Below are 19,819 nucleotides of genomic sequence, written 5' to 3'. Positions count from 1 at the left end.
CATAGTATAGCTTTGTTAAACTGTAGCTTAAAATTTCATTTACTGTGCTTGAAATGGAAATCAATAGGGGATTTTGATGGATTATTTGATATGCATATTGAGTACTGATGGAGATAGCAAATTACATAGATAGGAGATATTTTATGTAACTGCTTCTTAAATTAAAAGCTAAACGGGTGATATTAAAAATTTGTTTCATAATTAGAAAATTTTTCCCAGATTTAGTTTTCTTTTTTTTTTTTAAGATTTAAAAAAATTTTTTTTGATTTATTTGACAGAGAGCGAGAGATCACAAGTAGGCATAGCAGGCAGAGAGAGAGGAGAAGCAGGCTCCCCACTGAGTGGAGAGCCTGATGCGGGGCTCAATCCCAGGGCTCGATCCCAGGACCCTGAGATCATGACCTGAGCTGAAGGCAGAGGCTTAACCCACTGAGACACCCAGGTGCCCCCCAGACTTAGTTTTAAGTAAATGTACACATAATGTATATTTTTAGAGATTATAGCTGTCATATTTAAGATAATGCCTTCATGGATCACTATAGAAAGAATCGCTAATCTCTTTCTGTTTAAATAGAGTTCAATTAGTTCCCTCTGCAAATATATCAGTACATTTCTCTAATGAAATTGTTAAATTAAAATTATATTATATATAGTAACAAAGAGTTGTACACTATAGCTAGAAAAACACAGATTGCCTTCTGCTTTTTGCTTATCAAATAGAAAAAACAATGTTTTCTGAGGTTTATAAAGTGCTATAAAATACATTTTGGAAATTGAAGAATTAATCATAAAGCTCCATCTACTGGTATAAATCTGTGGTCTATCATTTTAATATAGGGAACTATATTAGAATTAGAACTCTAATTTTATACAGGAGGAAGCAGTGGCATGGGATTATATAAAATAGTGAGTGTAAAAAACATTTGACTCTAGCATGTGTTTCATTTATATTAATAGGGATCTAGTCTATACCTTTCATTGTTACTTTCTGGAAAATTAGGATCTTACTATGAAAACCAATCTCTGAAGGAATCAATCAGTATAGTCTTTTTTTTTTTTTTTTTTTTTTTTTTAATTTTTAACTTAACTTTTGAGTGACCTTGGCAGGTACCATTTTGTGTTTTACTTTTCTTAAATATGAGGAGAATTGAACTTTTAAAAATCAGCAGTATTAATTTTTCAAATAAAATCTTTCTTGGAATGCAAATATATGAAGCAGATAAGAGTTACTGTTCTGGATAAAGCTGAATTGGGAAACTCAAGACCATACCTCTCTTTATTCTCTCCATCCCTGTGCAGCGGGTTCTAAGTCATTTTTCAGGAATACTAAGGTTTGTAGAACCATTTGGAAGCCATTGAACTCTGTTTTAATTTTTCTATCTGTAAAATTTTGTTTTAGTTATAAAATAGGGTTATTCATACCACTGTTTTTTTTCTTGAGAGTTAAAGTTTGGATTTTCAGTAGGCTGATTTTCATTCTTCTTGCAAACAGATGGTATTATAACAAGTGTGATATCTAAATTTTAGCTTTCATACTTTTGTTTTCCTTTATCATTGTAGTAGATTGATTTGTGAAAAGCAAGTAATACTGAATGATACTTCTTAAGAGGAGTGTCTTTTAAATATTTTAATGTTTCATAGTTGCTTAATGTATTTTTTTTGAAAGATACAGTTCTTTAAAAATAAATTGATTTTTATAGTATCTTTTTCTGTGAAAGAATGAACATGAAACATTAATCAGGGCTTTTGTTTTAGGTATATTATTTCTTGATTTCAGTTTTTGATTGTTCAGATGATGATGGGAATATATATTCCAATGTAATTTGGTTTTATTTTAGGTATTTTGCTGGAGATCAGTCAGCAGTTCTCTGAAGCAGTGTCGATGGGCCTATCCACGCCAGGTCTTCATTTCTGACATTGCTTTAAATAGAAAAGACATTTTATTTGTCACACAGGATGGAGAAGGATTTAGAGGGAAATGGTTTGAAGAAAAAAAAAAGAATTCTGAAAAGAAAGGTCAGTTCATATATGTGAATAATGTGTAAATTATCTTTCAGTTAACCTTTAATTTCACAAGTGTTTATTACTAGATTTGACAAGTGTTACTAGGTTTTACCTTTAAGTCTCCTCTTCGGATTTTTGGGGTGTGTGTGTGTGTGTGTGTGTGTGTGCGCGCAGATAAGCTGAATTCAGTTCACTTAAATCTGGTTTTCAACTGTTTATCTGTCTCAGTATATCCTGAGGTCTTGGCTATAGGACCAGGGAAGTGTAAATTTTAAAGAAAAAACTTCCCAGACCCAGATGCTTTTAAATCATCTTCCAAGCTCCATTTTTTCTCTTCTTTAAATTGGGAATTGAGTGGCTTATACGTGTGTGTGTGTGTGTGTGTGTGTGTGTGTAAATGTATATATATATAATTTACCTACTTGTATATATAAAATTAAAGTTTTTAAAATGTGCATTTCATAGCTTAAAGGGAAATTATGGGAAGAACAAAGTCTATATTAATGAGAATTAAATAAAAGTAGTATTAAACAGTTGCTGAATAGAGAATAGTTTTATTTCATTACTTGGTGAATATAAAGGATAGCTTTAATTAAGATGCCATGACTGAAAATAGAAGTTATTCATTATGTAGTTCATTTTTAAAAAAAAAATTTTTTTTTTAAAGATTCTATTCATTCATGAGAAAGAGAGAGAGAGCACAAGCAGGGAGAGAGGCAGAGGGAGAAGCAGGCTCCCCAAGGAGCAGGCAGCCCAATGTGGGACTCGATCCCAGGACCCTGGGATCATGACCTGAGCTGAAGGCAGACACTTAACCTTCTGAGCCACTCAGGCGCCCTATATACTTCATTCTTAATTTTATCTGATTATGAATTTATAAATTTTTGGATTACTTGCATTGTTCTTTTAACTTAGGTTACCAACTTTTTTCTTTCATCCATAATTATTAATCTGTTGATTTTTTTCCTGCTGGAAAAACTAGAATTCGTTTACCACTTCACAGTTCGTTGGTCCCACTCTGTCCCTACTCACATGGACTACTGTACAAAATAGGTTTTCCTTAATCATACTCTTATTTCTTTTTATTTATTCTTAATTGATAATCAGAATGATCTTTTAAGATCTGATTCTAATATTCCTGTGTTCAGAACTCATTAATGGTTTCTCCACTTCCTAAACATTATCCTGAAAGCTCCTGCTCTGACCCTTGTTTGTGTCTCTGAACTCCCTTTCATTTACCACTCTCCAGTCAGATTGACCTTCAGGTTTTCAATTTTTTTTCAGTAGTACCAGGGCTTTTTCTAATTTTTCACATCTCAGCTTTATTTATACTTCATCAGAGATATTTTCACAGATCTCTTAATCTAAATTGAAGTACCCTGTGCCACTTTTCATATTCCCTTGGTATTTTCAGGATACAGGTCATTTTTACTTGTTATTTATTTATCTTTGTGATTAATTTTTCTAATGCTTACCTCCTATCAGACTGTAAGATGGCAAGGACCGTGACTATTTCACTGTATCCTTAGCATTCAGCATATTTCCTGACACATAGTAGTCCCTTATTAAATCATCTATTAAATGAATAAATTTGTTATTGTATGGCAAAACATATATAAGGAACATTTAAAATTATTCAGAAAATTATAAACCTATTCTTCAAAATCGTAAAGCCACAGTGAAGTGATTACTGATTTGTTGCATTTCTTTTTTTTCTTATAGATTATATAAGTGTATAAACTTTAAAGTAGATTTACTATGTGTCAGATATAGGGCTATGCTTTATTGATAACAAAATATATGTAAGATAGGCTCGTTTTCAGACATTTCAGACATTCATAAGTTTGTAGTGACAATAGACATATACATAACTATTTACAGTTTACAAATACTAATATGTATATGTTAGGTTTGAGAGTATAGAAATTGCAATAACTGAGTGTTTGGGAAAGATTAGTGAAGCCCCATAAAACTGAAAGAGAGTAAATTTTGACAGAGTAACCAAAATGTTGAAACTTGTAAATGTTGAAGGTCTTCGAATTGTATCTTAGATTTAGTGTAGGTCTAGAACTGAATTCATGATCTCATGCTCCCACATTTGCTTTTCAACGTTTTCTAAGTAAATGGTTATCTTTGACACCTCACATCCCCCCACTCCAGTATCTGATCAGTCATCCGGTTTTTGTCACTTCTGTCTCAAATGTTTCTGAAATCTTTCCACTTTTCTCCTCTTGTATTGCTGCAACTTCAGTGTGTTATTTATTCTTTTTTGGACTCTTATAGTTTCCTAAGTGATCTTGTTGTCTTTATTTTTAATTTCTTTCAGCATTCTTCCTATTGCAGCCAGAATCATTTTTTGCATGCAAGTTTCATACTTCTTTTCATAGCCTTAATCTGACTTGTAATGAAACAATCATTTGTTTAAATGTCTGTCTTCTCTGCTGGATTGTGTATTCTGAGATGGTAGGGATGCCTGTCTTGTTCACTACTGTATCATTAGGGACAGACTGATGATTGCTGTATCACAGTAGCACAGTATGGTCACTCAGATATTTGGAAACAAATAAACACGCAAACAAATTATAAAAAGGCTAAGTTTACATATTTTTAATGCAAACTGAGGAATTTTAGAAGCCAGTATAGTACTAGATTTGCTTTTTAGAAAGATAACTTTGGTTGCAGTGTGGAAGATGTTTTTGTTGAAAGAGATAAAGTCATGGATAATTGAGAATTGACTAACCAAAATTTCCTCTATAATACCTGTACATAGGGCACAAATTGTGTTTAAGAGAGAGAGGATATACTTCTTCAAAAAGACATATATGAAAAAGATTTCTATATTTTAATTGTTTTTCTATTTTCTTTACTCCTAAACCATTTTAGGATTTTCAGTAAAGCCTCCATTAATGGAAGTTTGTTTATTTTTCTTTTTAGCAGAGATTTTATCAAATCTCCATAATTCCTCATCAGATGTGTCTTGCGTCTCTGATATAAATAGTGTATATGAAAGAATTCGGCTTGAGAAACTTACTTTTGCCCATAGAGCTGTTAGTGTCAGCACAGACCCAAGTGGATGCAACTTTGCAATCTTGCAGTCAGATCCTAAAACAAGGTACACTCGTATATATTAAATTTCATTTTTAAAAGGAATAATCACTGGGTTTTCTTTTGTTTTTAGTAGCTCCTGGAACAAATTTAATTGAAATGCTTTTGCTAAGACTTGTAGAGGCTTTAGACATAAAATCATGTTACCTGGATATCTCAAAGGTAGAATTTGTTACAGTGGGAATGATAAGTGTTTCTCTTAGTTTGTAAACTGTTGTTTATTGAAAGTATTAAAGATATATATGTATATGCACAAAGTTTATATCTTAGTACTTTATGATATACTCTAGGTTCTCAGATTCTGAGACATATATAATAAGCATTAAATTGTTTGCAAAAATTTCTAACACTTGAATATGATAATTAACAAAAGAAGAGGTAGTATAGAGTGGTTTGTAGGGGAGTTTGAATCTCAGTGCAAATCTTCTCTAAGTCACATTAGTAGGGAGATGACAGGTTAAGATAAATATCAGGGGTACTCTTGGAAAGAAGTCCTAGAAGTAGGGTGACCATCCATACTGGTTTGCCCAGGTCTGTCCCATATTTAGCACCAAAACTCTCATCTTCTGAGAAAGCTCTCAATCCAGGGCAAACCTGAAGGTTTGTTTCCCCTACCTAGAAAGGTGAACAGTGGATTGGGAAGGTGTGATAATCATCTTACTATACTGAAAGAACATACTGTATGTCTGTATGTGTATTTATCTTTATATTTAGTTTCTGAGTTTCTATCCTATTCTGGGATTTGGTTGAAGTATTTGTTCAGTTCTTTGTAGATTTAGTTTTCTTCACTTAAAAGGATAAAGGATAAAATAAGAGGATATAAAAGGTTAAGGACTGTATTCTTTTTTGGATATTTTTAGTTTTAAAGTCATTTGTGTTTAGTTACAATCATTTAAAAAATTTCTGTGAAATGGTTATTTGAATTTATATCCTGGTATTTCCTTGTAGAAATAGAAAACACTGCTTTAGAAGGAAAACTTAAATCTTGTCATTTTAGTGTAGCAGAAAAATATAAAAAGGAATAAAAACATTTTAATGTGTGATATGGTATATAAGACTTTGCAATATTCTTATATTTTAAGAAATGCCAGATTTAAAATCTTGTAAGTTTAATAAGGAAAAAAGAAATTGTACTTTAAAAGGAGAATTGATTAGGGATGCTTTTTTTTTTCATTTCTTGAAAGTAAAAATGATTTTCGTTTCATTTCTAGCCTTTATGAAATTCCAGCGGTATCCTCATCATCCTTTTTTGAAGAGTTTGGCAAACTCTTAAGGGAAACTGATGAAACGGACAACATACATGATGTGACATTTCAAGTTGGCAATAGAATCTTCTCTGCACATAAATATATTTTGGCAGCACATTCTGACTTTTTTCAGAAATTGTTTCATTCAGATGGGACCTCTTTAGACTTTACAGATGTTTATCGGAAAGATGAAGATTCTGCAGGATGCCATCTCTTTGTGGTAGAGAAGGTTCATCCTGACTTGTTTGAGTACCTTTTACAATTTATATACACAGATACTTGTGACTTTTTAATTCATGGCTTCACACCAAGAATAAACTTAAACAAAAAACCAGAAGAATATCAGGGCACTATGTATTCTCATTCAAATAAAATGAATTGCCATGAAGATAATCAGAAGTCAGCATTTGAAGTTTACAGAAGTAATCAAGCTCATATGGTTAATGAAAAGCAGAAAAGCAAACCAAAATCTTCCAATAAAGGGAAAAGTGTTGGGGAAGATGATCCTGTAAGAATGTTGCAAAATGTTGCAAGGAAATTTGGTTTCAGTAATTTGAGTAGTAGGTATGGCTTGTCCTTAATATCTATTCTTGAACCTCTTTATGTCCTTTTAAAAATTCTTCTCTTTTTCTTTACTACCCCTCTTCCCTCCCTCAACTCCTTCTGTTTTGGATGTGTTTTTTCTCCCATTTTTTGCTAAAACTATCTCTGTAGGACTCTCTGGATTAAAACTATGGAGGCTGTTAGTGGGTTTGAACTCTCCATGGTGTTTGTGTAACAGGAATCTGGAATGGTAGGCAGTGTGGTATACTGGAAAAAGTACTGTCTTAGGAGTTAGACCTATATATGTCTCTTAGCTCTTCTATGGCTATGGCAGATTTCTTAGTTTCTTTGAACTTCAGTTTCTCATTATATAAAAGGGAGGATAATAGTGATCTCAAATTGTTGATGTAGTTCTGTCATGTAGCAAGTGTAAAGTGCCTAAGACAGATTTGTCATTTAAGCCAGATTCTTTGGAATTCTCTTTTTTTAAGGTATGTATGTTGCTTGTGGCAGTGTAACTTCTAATGTGTGGGGTAGAGGAGAGAATCATATATCAGGTTTTCTGTTTAAAAACACTGAAGGACTTTGTGCTATGGCTTTGATATGTTTTATTGTCAGTAACTGTATTTAATGTGCATTTGACCCTTGAAAATCATGGGTTTGAACTGTGCAGATCCACTTGTATTAAGATTTTTTATGATAAATTCAGTATGGTACTATAAATTTATACTCTATGATTTTCTTAACATTTTCTTAAGCTTTTATTGTAAAAACAATACGTAATGCATGTAACATACAAAGTATAAACATACCAATCTGTTTATGTTATTGGGAAGTCTTCCAGTCAACAGTGGGGTATTAGTATTTAAGTTATGGGGGAGTCAAAATTTTATGCAGATTTCAACTCTATAAGAGGGGGGGTACATAGTGGTGACTAACTGCTGCGTTGTTCAACAATCAACTGTACTTTGAAGTAAAATTGAAGAATATATGGTACTCTTTTATCACAGAGTAGAGTTTGTTGAGATCCTTTTCTGGGTGATATAAATTATATGATTATATAGGGTAATTTGTTGGATTTCTGTTGTTTGTTTTGGTCCACCAACTGTTAATTTTTTATCTTTTCTTGATAGGTTAGATGGAGTCAAATTTGAAAATGGAAAAATTAATGTTATTGAGAAGAAACCTGGTAATAAATCGAAGCTAAATCAGAAAAAGTGGTAAGTTAGGAAATGGAGATAAACTTTTCATCCTTAGATTTTGAAACCTAAGTGTGAAAACAGAGCTCTTCTAACTGACATATGAAGCAAAATATATGAGTAGATACCATTTAATCTTTACTAGTCTTCATTTCTAGGAATGTTGGAGAGATGTTGAGGTAAATGGATAAAATATTAACACCTGGTCTGTAATGCAAAAGGAAAATTAGAAGGAATTAGAAGGAAGAACTTTTTTTTGAATATTTATCTGTATTCAGTTCCCTTTAAATATTATCTTTATTGTAAGGCCCTTATTATCTTTCCTCAAATGGAAGGAGATGAAGTACTTTATCTGTACGCATATCCTCAGGTTGTTTGTTCTCTGCTGTCTTTAATTAAAAGAAAATAAACTTAAGCCAAATCCTATAATAAATTTCCTATTTGCTAAATATGTAAAGAAATCATTCTCATTTCAATTTAAAAAATTTATTTTTCAGTTCATTTCTATGTGATGTGACCATGAAATCAGTGGATGGAAAGGAATTTACTTGCCATAAGTGTGTTCTTTGTGCTAGACTTGGTAGGTATACTTCTTAATTAATTGCTGACTTACTAGTATTATTTAACTGTTCTAATGAATTATACCTTTTCTTTCCCAGAATATTTTCATAGTATGCTGAGTAGCTCATGGATTGAGGTAAGTTTTAAGTTGAAGCCACATGGCTGGTAATCACACTTCTTTTCGTTTTTGGGAAATTATGTACTAAAGAAGTGCAGAATGGGAACTGCATATTTTAAGTCAGTTTCACTTTTGTTTTAAACTTCATTTATGCTCTGGCCTGCTGGAAAATAGAAACATTTGGAATTAAAAATTGTTACAGAAAAACTTCTTAGGTCAGAATTTCCCCTTTATTATTTGGACATGTGTTTGGAATACCAGTGTGATTGGTTTTTGTTTCAATTTTTCTTGATTCCCCATGTTACAAGCCATTTTAAAATTAAATGTATGTCATTTTAGATTTTGTTTTATAAATGTTCTTTTGCATTTGATGTTATTCCTATTCAGATTTTCTGTTCCAGTCAGAATGAGGTAGTTTTTTTAGTTTAAAATTAATTATTTTACTTTATTTTATTTAGGCTTCCACTTGTACAGCTTTGGAAATGCCAATACATTCTGACATACTAAAAGTTATTTTGGACTACCTCTATACTGATGAAGCTGTGGTGATAAAAGGTATTAATAAGAGGATGTTTTAGATATTTAAGATATAATTGAGTAATGGCAGAATCAACATGAATCTTAATTTCTACTCTAATTGAAATAAGCCATCAAAGAGGCTAAATTTAGAATCATCAATAGGGATACTTACTAATATTAAACGAGTGGAAAAAGAAAATTTTCAGTACTTACGTGAAAATGAACTCTATAAGGATTATGTATAATGGTTGAGATTAGATTTAACAGTTTCATACCCAGCTGCTTTTGTGATTGAGATCAGGAACAGACAATAGGGAATAGTTTTTGACAAATACTTTGCAAGTCTTTTCTTGTTTGTTTTCCTCCTTGTGATAATATCTCTGAAGTAAAAGAAACAGACTAAGAATTGAAGCAAAATTTATGGAGAGATTGCGTTTATATACTTTTTCAAGTAACACACCAATCTTTTAGTTACAGAGGGTTTTCAGTCACCCTTGGTGTACTACTGTGTTTAATTATATGTGTATACCACATTTTTTTAATCCTTTCTTCCTTCAGTGGACATTTAGGCTGTTCTATATCCTCACTGTTGTTAATTGTGCTTAGTGAACATGGGAGTGCAGATATATCTTCAAGATCCTGATTTCAATTCCTTTGGCTAAAAATCTCAAAGTGGGATTGCTATATCATATGGTAGCTCTATTTTAATTCTTGGAGGATCCTCCATGCTGTTTTCCATAATGGCTGTATCATTTTACACTCCCACCAGCAGTGCACACAAGTGTTCCCTTTTCTGCACATCCTTGCCAACACTTGTTATCTTCTGTTTTATTAATAGCCATTGTGACAGGTGTAAGGTGACATCTCTTGTGGTATTGATTTGCATTTCCCAGATAATTAGTGACATCGAACACCCTTTTCATGTACCTGTTGGCCAATTGTATGTTTTTCTGGAGAAATGTCTATTTAGCTCTTTTCCCATTTTTTTATTTGTCCCAATTTATTATTGAGTTGTATGAATTCCTTATATATTTTGGATATTAATCCCTTATCAAATGTAGTTTGCAAATATTTTCTTCCATTCCAAAGGTTGCCCTTTTTTTTAATTTAATTTTTTTATTTTATTAATTCTCTTTGCTTTGCAGAAACTTTGTAGTTTCATGTAATTCCACTTATTGTTGGTTTTGTTGCATGTGATTTTTGATGTCATATTCAAAAGATCACTGGCAAGACTAGAATCTTTTACCCTGTTTTCTTCTAAGGGTTTTATAGTTTCAGGTCTTTTGTTTAATTCTTTAATCCATTCTGAATTGACTATAGTGTATAGTGTAGGTCCAGTTTCATTTTCTTGCGTGTGAATGTTCAGTTTTCCTAGCACTCTTTATTGCAAAGGTCATTCTTTCCCTACTTTGTATTCTTTATACCCTTATTGAAGATTAATTGACTGTAAAATGAGGGTTTATTTCTGGCTCTCTCTTCTGTTCCATTGGTATATATGTCTGCTTTTTATGGCAATATCTTAAGATTTGATTACTGCAGCTTTGTTACATATTTTGAAGTCAGGAAGTGTGATGTTTCTAGCCTTGTTCTTCTTTCTCAAGATTACTGAGGCTATTCAGGGTTTTTGTAGTTCCGTATAAATTTTAGGATTACTTTTTCTGTTTCTGTGTAAAATGCCATTGGAATTTTGATAGGATTTTATTGAATCTATAGATTGTTTTGGGTAGAGTGGATGTTTTAACAGTATTCCTTCAGTCCCTGTACATGGAATATCTTTCTGTTTATTTTTGTCTTCAATTTCTTTCATCAGTGTTTTATAGTTTTTAGAGTACAGATCTTTATCTCTTTGGTTAAATTTATTCCTAAGTGTTTTATTCTTGATATAATTGTGAAAGAAATTGTTTTCTTAATTACTTTTTTGGATAGTTCATTGTGCATAGAAAAGCAACTGATTTTTTTGTTGATTTTGTATCCTGCAATTTTACTGTATTTGTTTATTACTTCTGATAGATTTTTGATGGTGCATTTAGGGTTTTCTAGATACATGATCTTGTCACCTGCAGAGACTGTTTTACTTTTTCCTTTTCTGTTTGGATGATGTTTATTTTATTTATTTATTTATTTATTTTCCTCATTACTCTTGCTAGGACTTCCAGTACTATATTGAATAGGAATGGCATGAGTGAGCATCCTTATGTTGTTCCTGGTCTTAGACAAATAGCTTTTAGGTATTTACTGTTGAATATGGTGTTAGTTTTGGAGTTGTTGTAGATGGCCTTCAGTATGTTGAGGAACATTCCTTCTCTACCTAATTTGTTGAAAGTTTTTATCATGAATGGATGTTGAGTTTTGTCTTAATGCATTTTCTGCCTGTACTGAAATGATCATGTGATATTTGTTCTTTATTTTGTTAAGATAGCATCAACATTCGTTGATTTGTATGTACTGAACCATCCTTGCATCCAAGCATAAATCCCACTTGATCATAGTGTATGATCTTTTTAACATGCTATTGAATTTGGTTTCTTACTATTTTATTAAGGATTTTTACAGGTATATTCATCAGGGATATGGTACTGTGGTTTTCATTTTGGGTAGTGTCCTTGACTCCTTTTGGTAACAGGATGATCTGGCCTCATAAAAGAAATTTGGAAGTTCTCCCTCTTCCTCAGTTTTTGTTTTTTGGGGTGTTTTGTTTTGTTTTGGACAAATTAGAGAAGGATTGGTTTTAATTCTTATTTAAATGTTTGGTAGAATTCATCCATGAAGCCATCTGGTCTAGGGTTTTTCTTTTTTGGGAGATTTTTGATTAATAGATTCAGTCTCCTTACTCTCTTATTGGTCTATTCAGATTTGCTGTTTCCTCATTCAGTCTTGGTAGATCATGTTTTTAGGAATTCATCTGTTTCATCTAGGTTATCCTATTTGTCTGCCTACGATTGTTGAGAGTAGTCTTTCAAAATTTACATTTCTATGATATCACTTGTAATGTCTTCTCTTTCATTTAGAATTTTATTTTTGAGGGGAATCTTTTTTTATAAGGGTTTGTTAATTATATCTTTTCAAACAACCAACTCTTAGTTTTGTTGATCTTTTTTGTTCTTGTAATGTCTAGCTTATATATTTCTGCTCAGTTTTTTTTTTTTTAAGATTTTATTTGAGAGAAAGCATGAGTGGGGAGAGGAGGAGCAGAGGGAGAGGGACAAGCAGACTCCTTGCTGAGCACAGAGCCCAGTGTGGACTTTAGTCCCAGGACCCTGAGATCATTACCTGAGCCTATGTCAGATGCTTAACCTACTGAGCCACACAGGTACCCCTCTGCTCAATCTTTATTATTTTCTTCCTCCTGCTGACTTTCGGCTTTGTTTTTTCTTTTTGTAGTTCCTTTGTTGTATAAAAATCCTCAGTTGTTCTTTCTTTCTTTCTTTCTTTTTTAAAGATTTTTTATTTATTCATTTATTTGAGAGGGAGAGATCACAAGCAGGCAGAGAGGCAGGCAGAGAGAGAGGGGCAAAGCAGGCTCCCCGCTGAGCAGAGAGCCCGATGCGGGGCTCGATCCCAGGACCCTGAGATCATGACCTGAGCCGAAGGCAGAGGTTTAACCCACTGAGCCACCCAGGCGCCCCTCTTTTTTTTTTAAAGATTTTATTTATTTATTTGATAGAGACACAGCGAAAAGAGGAAACACAAGCAAGGGGAGTGGAAGAGGGAGAAGCAGGCTTCCCACTGAGCAGGGAGCCAGATGCAGAGCTCGATCCCAGGACCAGGGATCATGACCTGAGCCGAAGGCAGATGCTTAACGACTGAGCCACCCAGGCACCCCTCATTTCTTTCAAGATCTTCCTTTTTTGTTATGGCATTTATCAGTATTAACTTCCTTATTAGAAGTTCTTTTGCTGTATCCCGTAAGTTTTGGTCTGTTTTATTTCCATTTGCATTTGTCTCAAGGTATTTTTTGCTTTCTCTTTGATTTCTTCTTTGAATTACCGTGTTAATTTCCACATATTTACTCATTTCCCTATTTTCATCCTGTTATTCTAGTTTTATGCCACTGTGGTTGGAGAATATACTTGGTATCATTCAGTCTTAAATTGTTAAGACTTGTTCTGTGGCTTCATATATGATCTCTCCTGAAGAATGTCTTATGTGCTCTGAGAATATGTATTTTGCTGTTGTGAATGGAATGTTCTGTATATATGTGTTAGGTTCTTTTGGTCTCTAGTGTTGTTCAAGTCAGATGTTTCCTGGTCTGTCCATATTTGAACATGAATATTGATATTCAAGCTCTCTTATTACTGTACTGATGACTCTTTTGCCTTCAGCTTATATATTTTATGTATTTAGGTGCTTCACTGTTAATAATGTTTGTTGCATGTTTCTGTACAGCTGTTAATATCCTATTGATGAATTGACCCCTTTATTATAATGACCTCTTTGTCTTTTCTATTTCTTACTTGAAGCCTATTTGTCTCATAGAAGTATAGCCACTCCAGCTCTCCTTCAGTTACCATTTGCATGGAATATTTTTTTCTATCCTTTCACTTTCAGCCTATGTGTATTCTTAAAGGTAAAATGAGTCCTTGTAGGCAGTATACAGTTGAATCTTGTTTTTTAGTCCATTCAGCCACTTTGTCTTCTGATTAGTGAATTTAATCCTTTTAAAGTAATTCTTGAAAGGGATTTAATGCCATTTTGTCAGTTTTCTGACTTTTACAGTTCCCTCTTTATTATATCCTTTGTGATTGAATGATGTTTTGGTAGTGATATACTTTGATTCCTTTTCTCTGTATCTTTTGTGTATCTACTGTAGGTTTTTCCTTTGTGGTTACCATTAGGCTTACATATAACAGTATATTTTAAACGAATCATGACTGAATTTCCATTGAATACAAAACCTCTACATTGTACTTCTCCCCACTCTGCCTTTATTTCTTAAAATATTCTTTATGCCTTTTTTTTCTTTTCTCCTGCAACTCTCATATGTATCTTGATATGCTAGATAGTGTTCCATAGGTCTCTAATGCCATGTTAATTTGTATTCATTGTTTTTTCTTTCTGTTCTCTTCTTCAGATTGGATAGTTTCAGTTGACCTATAATTTCTGCCTCTTCATTGATGTTCTTAATTTGAGGAGACATTACTCTCATACTTTCTTTTAATTTTTTAGACATGATTTCCTTTAATTCTTTAATTCCTTTATTAAAAGAATTAAAATAGCTGATTTTAAAATTTTATTTATTTATTTTTTTAAGATTTTATTTATTTATTTGACAGAGATCACAAGTAGGCAGAAAGGCAGGCAGAAAGAGAGGAAGGGAAGCAGGCTCCCTGCTGAGCAGAGAGCCTGATGCAGGATGATGCAGGATGCCGGGCTTGATCCCAGGACCCTGGGATCATAACTTGAGCCGAAGGCATAGGCTTTAACCCACTGAGCCACCCAGGTGCCCCTAAAATAGCTGATTTAAACCCTAATAGTTTAGCATCTTAGCTTCCTCAGGGACAGTTTCTCTTTGTTACTTTTTTCCTATATATGAGCCATACTTACATGTTTTTGGCATCTTTCATAATTTTTAATGTATTTTAAATAATATAATGTGGTAACTCTTGAAATCAGATTCTCCTCCCTCCCCAAGCTGTGTTCTTTGTGCTCTTTGTTTATTTTTCTGAACTGATTAATTCTGTAAAATCTCTATTCTTTGTCTTGTGTGACCACTGAAATTTCTGCTGGGTTAGCTTAGTGGTCAGCTAATAATTAGAAATTTCCTTAAATGCCTAAAACAAATAAATTCCCAGTCTTTACCATGGATTCTTCGTGTGTTTTGGGGCATGCTTTCATTTCTCAGGCAGGCAATTTATGACTCTACTTTAGCTCTTACTTCCTGCTTTAGCAGAGCCTCATGTCCAGCCAAAGGTAAAACTTTAGGGCCTAAGTTTTTCCTTGGCCTGTATATAGTTGTCTGTATGTGTGTGTGTGGCCTTCTAGATTCACAGCATTGTGTTGGAACTTTTCAAAACCCCCTAGGGACATCTGCATTAGTCAGCTGGAACTGCTATAACAAAATACCATAGGTTATATTAGGTGGCTTAAAGAATAGAAATTAATTTTTTCATAATTCTGGAGGTTAGAAGTCCAAGATTAGGGTTTGGCAAGGTTGGTTTCTGGTGAGGACTTTCTTCTTGGCTTGTACACGGATCCCCATATGGCCTTTCCTCTGTGTGTGTACGTGTGTGTGTGTGTGTGTGTGTGTGTGTGTGTGTTTGGGAGTGGGGGCAGGAGAGAGGGAAATAGACACCTCTTTGATACCTCTTCTCTTAGAAGGACCCTAATCCTATTGGACCAGAGCTCTACCCTCACAACTTCATTTTTCCTTAATTACTTCCTGAGAGGCTCCATCTCCAAATACAGCCACATTGGAAATTAGGGAATTTTCAGGGAATACAAACATCCAGTCATAACAACTTCTCTTTCCCTACCTTTTTTTAATTTTTATTTTTTATTTTTTAAGATTTTATTTATTTGAGAGAGAACAAGAGCACATGCAGGGGGAGGGAGAGAGAGAGAGAGAAGCAGGCAGGCACCCTGCTGAGCAGGGAGCCTGATGGGGGCTTGATCTCAGGACCCCCAGGATCATGATCTGAGCCAGAGGCAGAGGCTTAACTGACTGAGCCATCCTCCCTTTTTTCAAAAAAAAAAAAAAAAAAAAAAAACCAAAAACAAACCTTTTTTGATCTGCTTCTTGTTTCTACCATCTGTTATCATTGTCTCAGTCAGCTTCAGTGTTAAACAATTGCTACTGATTGTTTTTTGATAAATGCCGTGAAGGAAATACCTCTTAACACCAGTAAAGCTTTGAGTCAGGTCAAAATAAAGACAAACCCTGCTAGTAGGATTTCCAGAAAACTGCCAGGCATGTCAAATAATGACAGTTCTTTGATAATGTAGCTTCGTAACTCTTCTGCCTCCTTTAATGGCTGTAGTTGTTTGTTTCCACTGTGATTGCAAGGTTATTGGTTTTTAAGACAACTATGGAGGAGGGGAAAAGAGGATTTAAATAGAAAAAGCTACAGCATCCCATCACTCTCTTTTCCTACCAAGATTCAGCCATTTTTTTTTGAGTCAGCACTCCCCAGATTATTGTAAGCCTTTGACTAATTTCTTGAATTTTGAAAAAGTTGATTTTGACAGTTTTCATAGTATCTTCATTGCTTTTGTGGAGGAGTTCTAGTAGTCCTTAGTTTGCTATTCAGTGACTTCCCCTCTTCCTTCTTTGTTAAAAATGGTTTTTCTATGTTTTTTTTTTCTTTGTAATCTTTTTTTCCCCTTTCCTATTGTGGTTTTGTTTTGTTTTGTTTTTGTATTTATGTTTTTATTCTGGCAGTGTGTCAGGGTAATTGCTCAAGGCCATTAGTAGTACTCAGGACTGAGGTTATTTTAAATTAAGGAACTCCTGTAGTTTAAAAAGAAAATATACTCTTAGGCTTCTTTATTTAAAACAAAAATGGTTATCTAAGAGCATTATTCACCTCTCTCTCCATATATATGTATATATTTGTTCTTAACAAATGTAAATGTATTTAACATGTACCTATATAATTTTGATACTGAGATTTTGATTTTCCTTTATTAGATTGAGAAATGTTTAACAACATGGGAGATTTTAAATAGGTCATGCATTCTTGTAGCCTTCTAGACTTAAAGATCAATTCAAGTTGCCCATTTTATGTCCTAGTGTGAACCAGGGCATTTTGGTGTGTTTCTTTCCAGCTTTCTACTTAAAAGGTAGAAAATTCTCACATTATTACTATTTATCAGAGTTGCCATTCCAACATTTAGAAAACAGTCATAATCCTCTTTCTTTGTGTCTTAATTACTTGGAGAGCTTTTTTTTTGGTGTAACGTTTACAAAGTAATAGTTTTGCTTGTTTTCTTTTTTTTTTTTAGAATCTCAAAATGTGGATTTTGTTTGTAGTGTTCTTGTGGTGGCTGATCAGTTTCTTATAACTCGATTGAAAGGGATGTGTGAAGTAGCATTAACTGAGAAACGTGAGTACTTTTGAATTTGAGTATCACTACGTTTTCAGGTTGGTATAGGATTATTCATTGACTTTATGATTCCATTTGTGGTAAAATGCACCATTATTTTTTTGAATCATGGAAAATATTAAAACATTTAAGCTATTTTGTGTCATTGTAAGCACATTCTTATTTCAGATGTGTTAATAGGTGAAAATACGTATATCTTATAATTGAAATATGTTAAGTTTTTTGAAATGTTGTAAAACCTTGAATTATGAAGATGTTAGGAAATTTATTTTGAAATTTCAAAGATGAGTGCTTGAAAGAAATTTTTTCCTTTTGCCCTGGTCTTGGCTGTAAGTCTGTGTTTAGCTACCTGTTACTATTTGCTGGAATTTTTATATAATTGTTTCATTGATGTATTTGATCAAAACACCTCTCTTTTCTATTAAGCTCTTATTTCTTTCTCTGTTCATTATTTCATTTAATGAATACTTCATTTTTAAAAAAATCCAATAACTTACTTGTCAGAGAGAGAGTGTGTGCACGCACAAGTAGGGGGAGCAACAGGCAGAGGGAGAACCAGGCTCCCTGCTGAGCAAGGAGCCTGATGCAGGACTTGATCCCAGGACCCTGGGATCATGACCTGGGCGGAAGGCAGATGCTTAATCAACTGAGCCACCCAGGTGTCCCTGAATACTTCATTATTTCAGTTAATTGTATTGCTATCTTTTTAAACATTCAGCTTTTGAAACCCAAAGCTGTTTTTTATGTTATTTTGTTCTTTGCATCCAAATTCTTTCAGTTGCTAGAACTGATGCGTCTTTAACTATATTTATTGACCACTTTCCCCCCACCTTTTTATTCTGTCACTCTGCTAGTTGATAATCTGTCCCTTCTGTGTAGTGTCACGGTAATCTTTTAAGTCCTCTCTCTACTTCTCTTTTTATTCAGTCTTTCTGTTGGAAGTATTATATGTCTTTCTCTCTTTAGGTATTTTTAAGTGCTTACTCTAGGATAAAGGTTAGGTTTTCTTAGTCTGATATAAAAGCTTTTATTTTATCTTTGTTCATCTTCATTGTCTCATTTCCACTTTGGGAAATATGAAGTGATTTCCTGTCAGAATTTCTAATTTGTACTTGCTGATAATTTGTCTTAGCTCTAGTGTCTTAATTACTTTTCTTGAGCTTTATGGAATATCTTCTTCTTGGTTATCAAAAAGAAATGTTTCTTGCATTCTTTATTTTAATATAACAGGAATAAAGTATCCATACTGGAGATATTTTCAGCTGTTCAATTGACTTTCCTGGCACTGCTTGGATATTTTTTTTTTGGCCTATGCTGCACAACTATCCTATAAATGAATAGCTTAATCATCCTAGAACTTAGCAAGAGAAGGGTTCAACAGAAGTCTGGTCTCTTAGTATAGGGCAGTCCTTGTTACCAATTCTAAAATTTTTGTATGATCCATTTTCATGAAACGGGAGACTTTGGGTTCATAATTAGTCGAAACTTTAGGTTTGGTTAGGAGTGGGACAAAGACCATAATTGACTGCAGTTGTACCTTTTGATGGAGTTATAAGGAAGAAAGAAAAACAAATGTGGAATATGCCAAGTATAGAAAATAGTTGTGTTCCTCTGTTGGTTAGAACTCACAGTAAATAAAGAATGGAGGGGTTTGGGAAGCCAAAGTTACATGCTAGGTAGGTAGAATATTCTGAGATGGTCTCTAGCAAATTAGGATACTTCATATGTAAAGTTACTGGGATTGTAATAAAATCCAGAATCTTTTGTACAGTATGCCAGATTCTGCACTGGCATAAATAATAATACAGTGATATTTAAATGCAGTTGTTTTCCAAATATATAGAGTATGAATTTGTATAAATACACCCACATAAATTCCGATGGATTACTCAATATAAATATGTTTTATAGACTGATTTCATTAGTTTCTCTTAGTCTTTTTTTAAAATTACCCTTAACATTTCCTTGACTTTTAAAAATTTATTTATTTATTTATTTATTAAAGATTTTATTTATTTATTTGACAGAGAGAGATCACAAGTAGGCAGAGAGGCAGGCAGAGAGAGGGGGAAGCAGGTTCCCTGCCAAGCAGAGAGCCCGATGCGGGGCTCAGTCCCAGGACCCTGAGATCATGACCTGAGCCGATGGCAGAGGCTTAACCCACTGAGCCACCCAGGCGCCCTTAAATTTATTCTTTTAAGCATATTCTATTTTTTAATTTTTGAAAGTCATCTCTGTGCCCAACATAGGCTCAAACCCATCCAAAGATAATAGTTGCAGGCTCTACTGACTGAGCCAGCCAGGTGCCTCTAGTTTATCTTAAGATCTTTTTAGTTTTATAGGAGAGAGAATGACAATTCTGTGTTATATAAATGAAAAGGAAAGTTATGTATTGATGGAAGTTGAAACTGTTCTAAAAACGTTAGGTGGAAGTTTGTCAGTTATTACATGTTTGCTTTCAGATGACACTGTAACACGTC

The 19,819-nt window shown here is 33.5% G+C and overlaps 1 protein-coding gene across 3 annotated transcripts in view; it reads left to right on the top strand.

Moving 5' to 3' along the window:
• The window catches only part of IBTK (inhibitor of Bruton tyrosine kinase), a 94,265-nt gene that overhangs the window by 34,342 nt on the left and 40,104 nt on the right, over positions 1 to 19,819 (top strand). For 2 of the 3 annotated variants that reach the window (XM_032857996.1, XM_032857998.1), the window contains exons 10-17: positions 1,839 to 2,016; positions 4,939 to 5,116; positions 6,321 to 6,920; positions 8,033 to 8,119; positions 8,596 to 8,678; positions 8,758 to 8,795; positions 9,236 to 9,332; positions 17,238 to 17,339. In XM_032857996.1, the coding sequence (XP_032713887.1) occupies positions 1,839 to 2,016; positions 4,939 to 5,116; positions 6,321 to 6,920; positions 8,033 to 8,119; positions 8,596 to 8,678; positions 8,758 to 8,795; positions 9,236 to 9,332; positions 17,238 to 17,339 (1,363 nt within the window). The remainder of the gene's footprint in view (positions 1 to 1,838; positions 2,017 to 4,938; positions 5,117 to 6,320; positions 6,921 to 8,032; positions 8,120 to 8,595; positions 8,679 to 8,757; positions 8,796 to 9,235; positions 9,333 to 17,237; positions 17,340 to 19,819) is intronic. The other variant, XM_032857997.1, reaches the window with a different exon arrangement.

This window comes from Lontra canadensis, unplaced genomic scaffold (assembly GCF_010015895.1).
Source record: "Lontra canadensis isolate GAN:19392208 unplaced genomic scaffold, GSC_riverotter_1.0 scaffold14, whole genome shotgun sequence".
In the NCBI taxonomy this organism is placed as follows: Eukaryota; Metazoa; Chordata; class Mammalia; order Carnivora; family Mustelidae; genus Lontra; species Lontra canadensis.
This window is presented reverse-complemented; position numbering and strand designations above follow the sequence as displayed.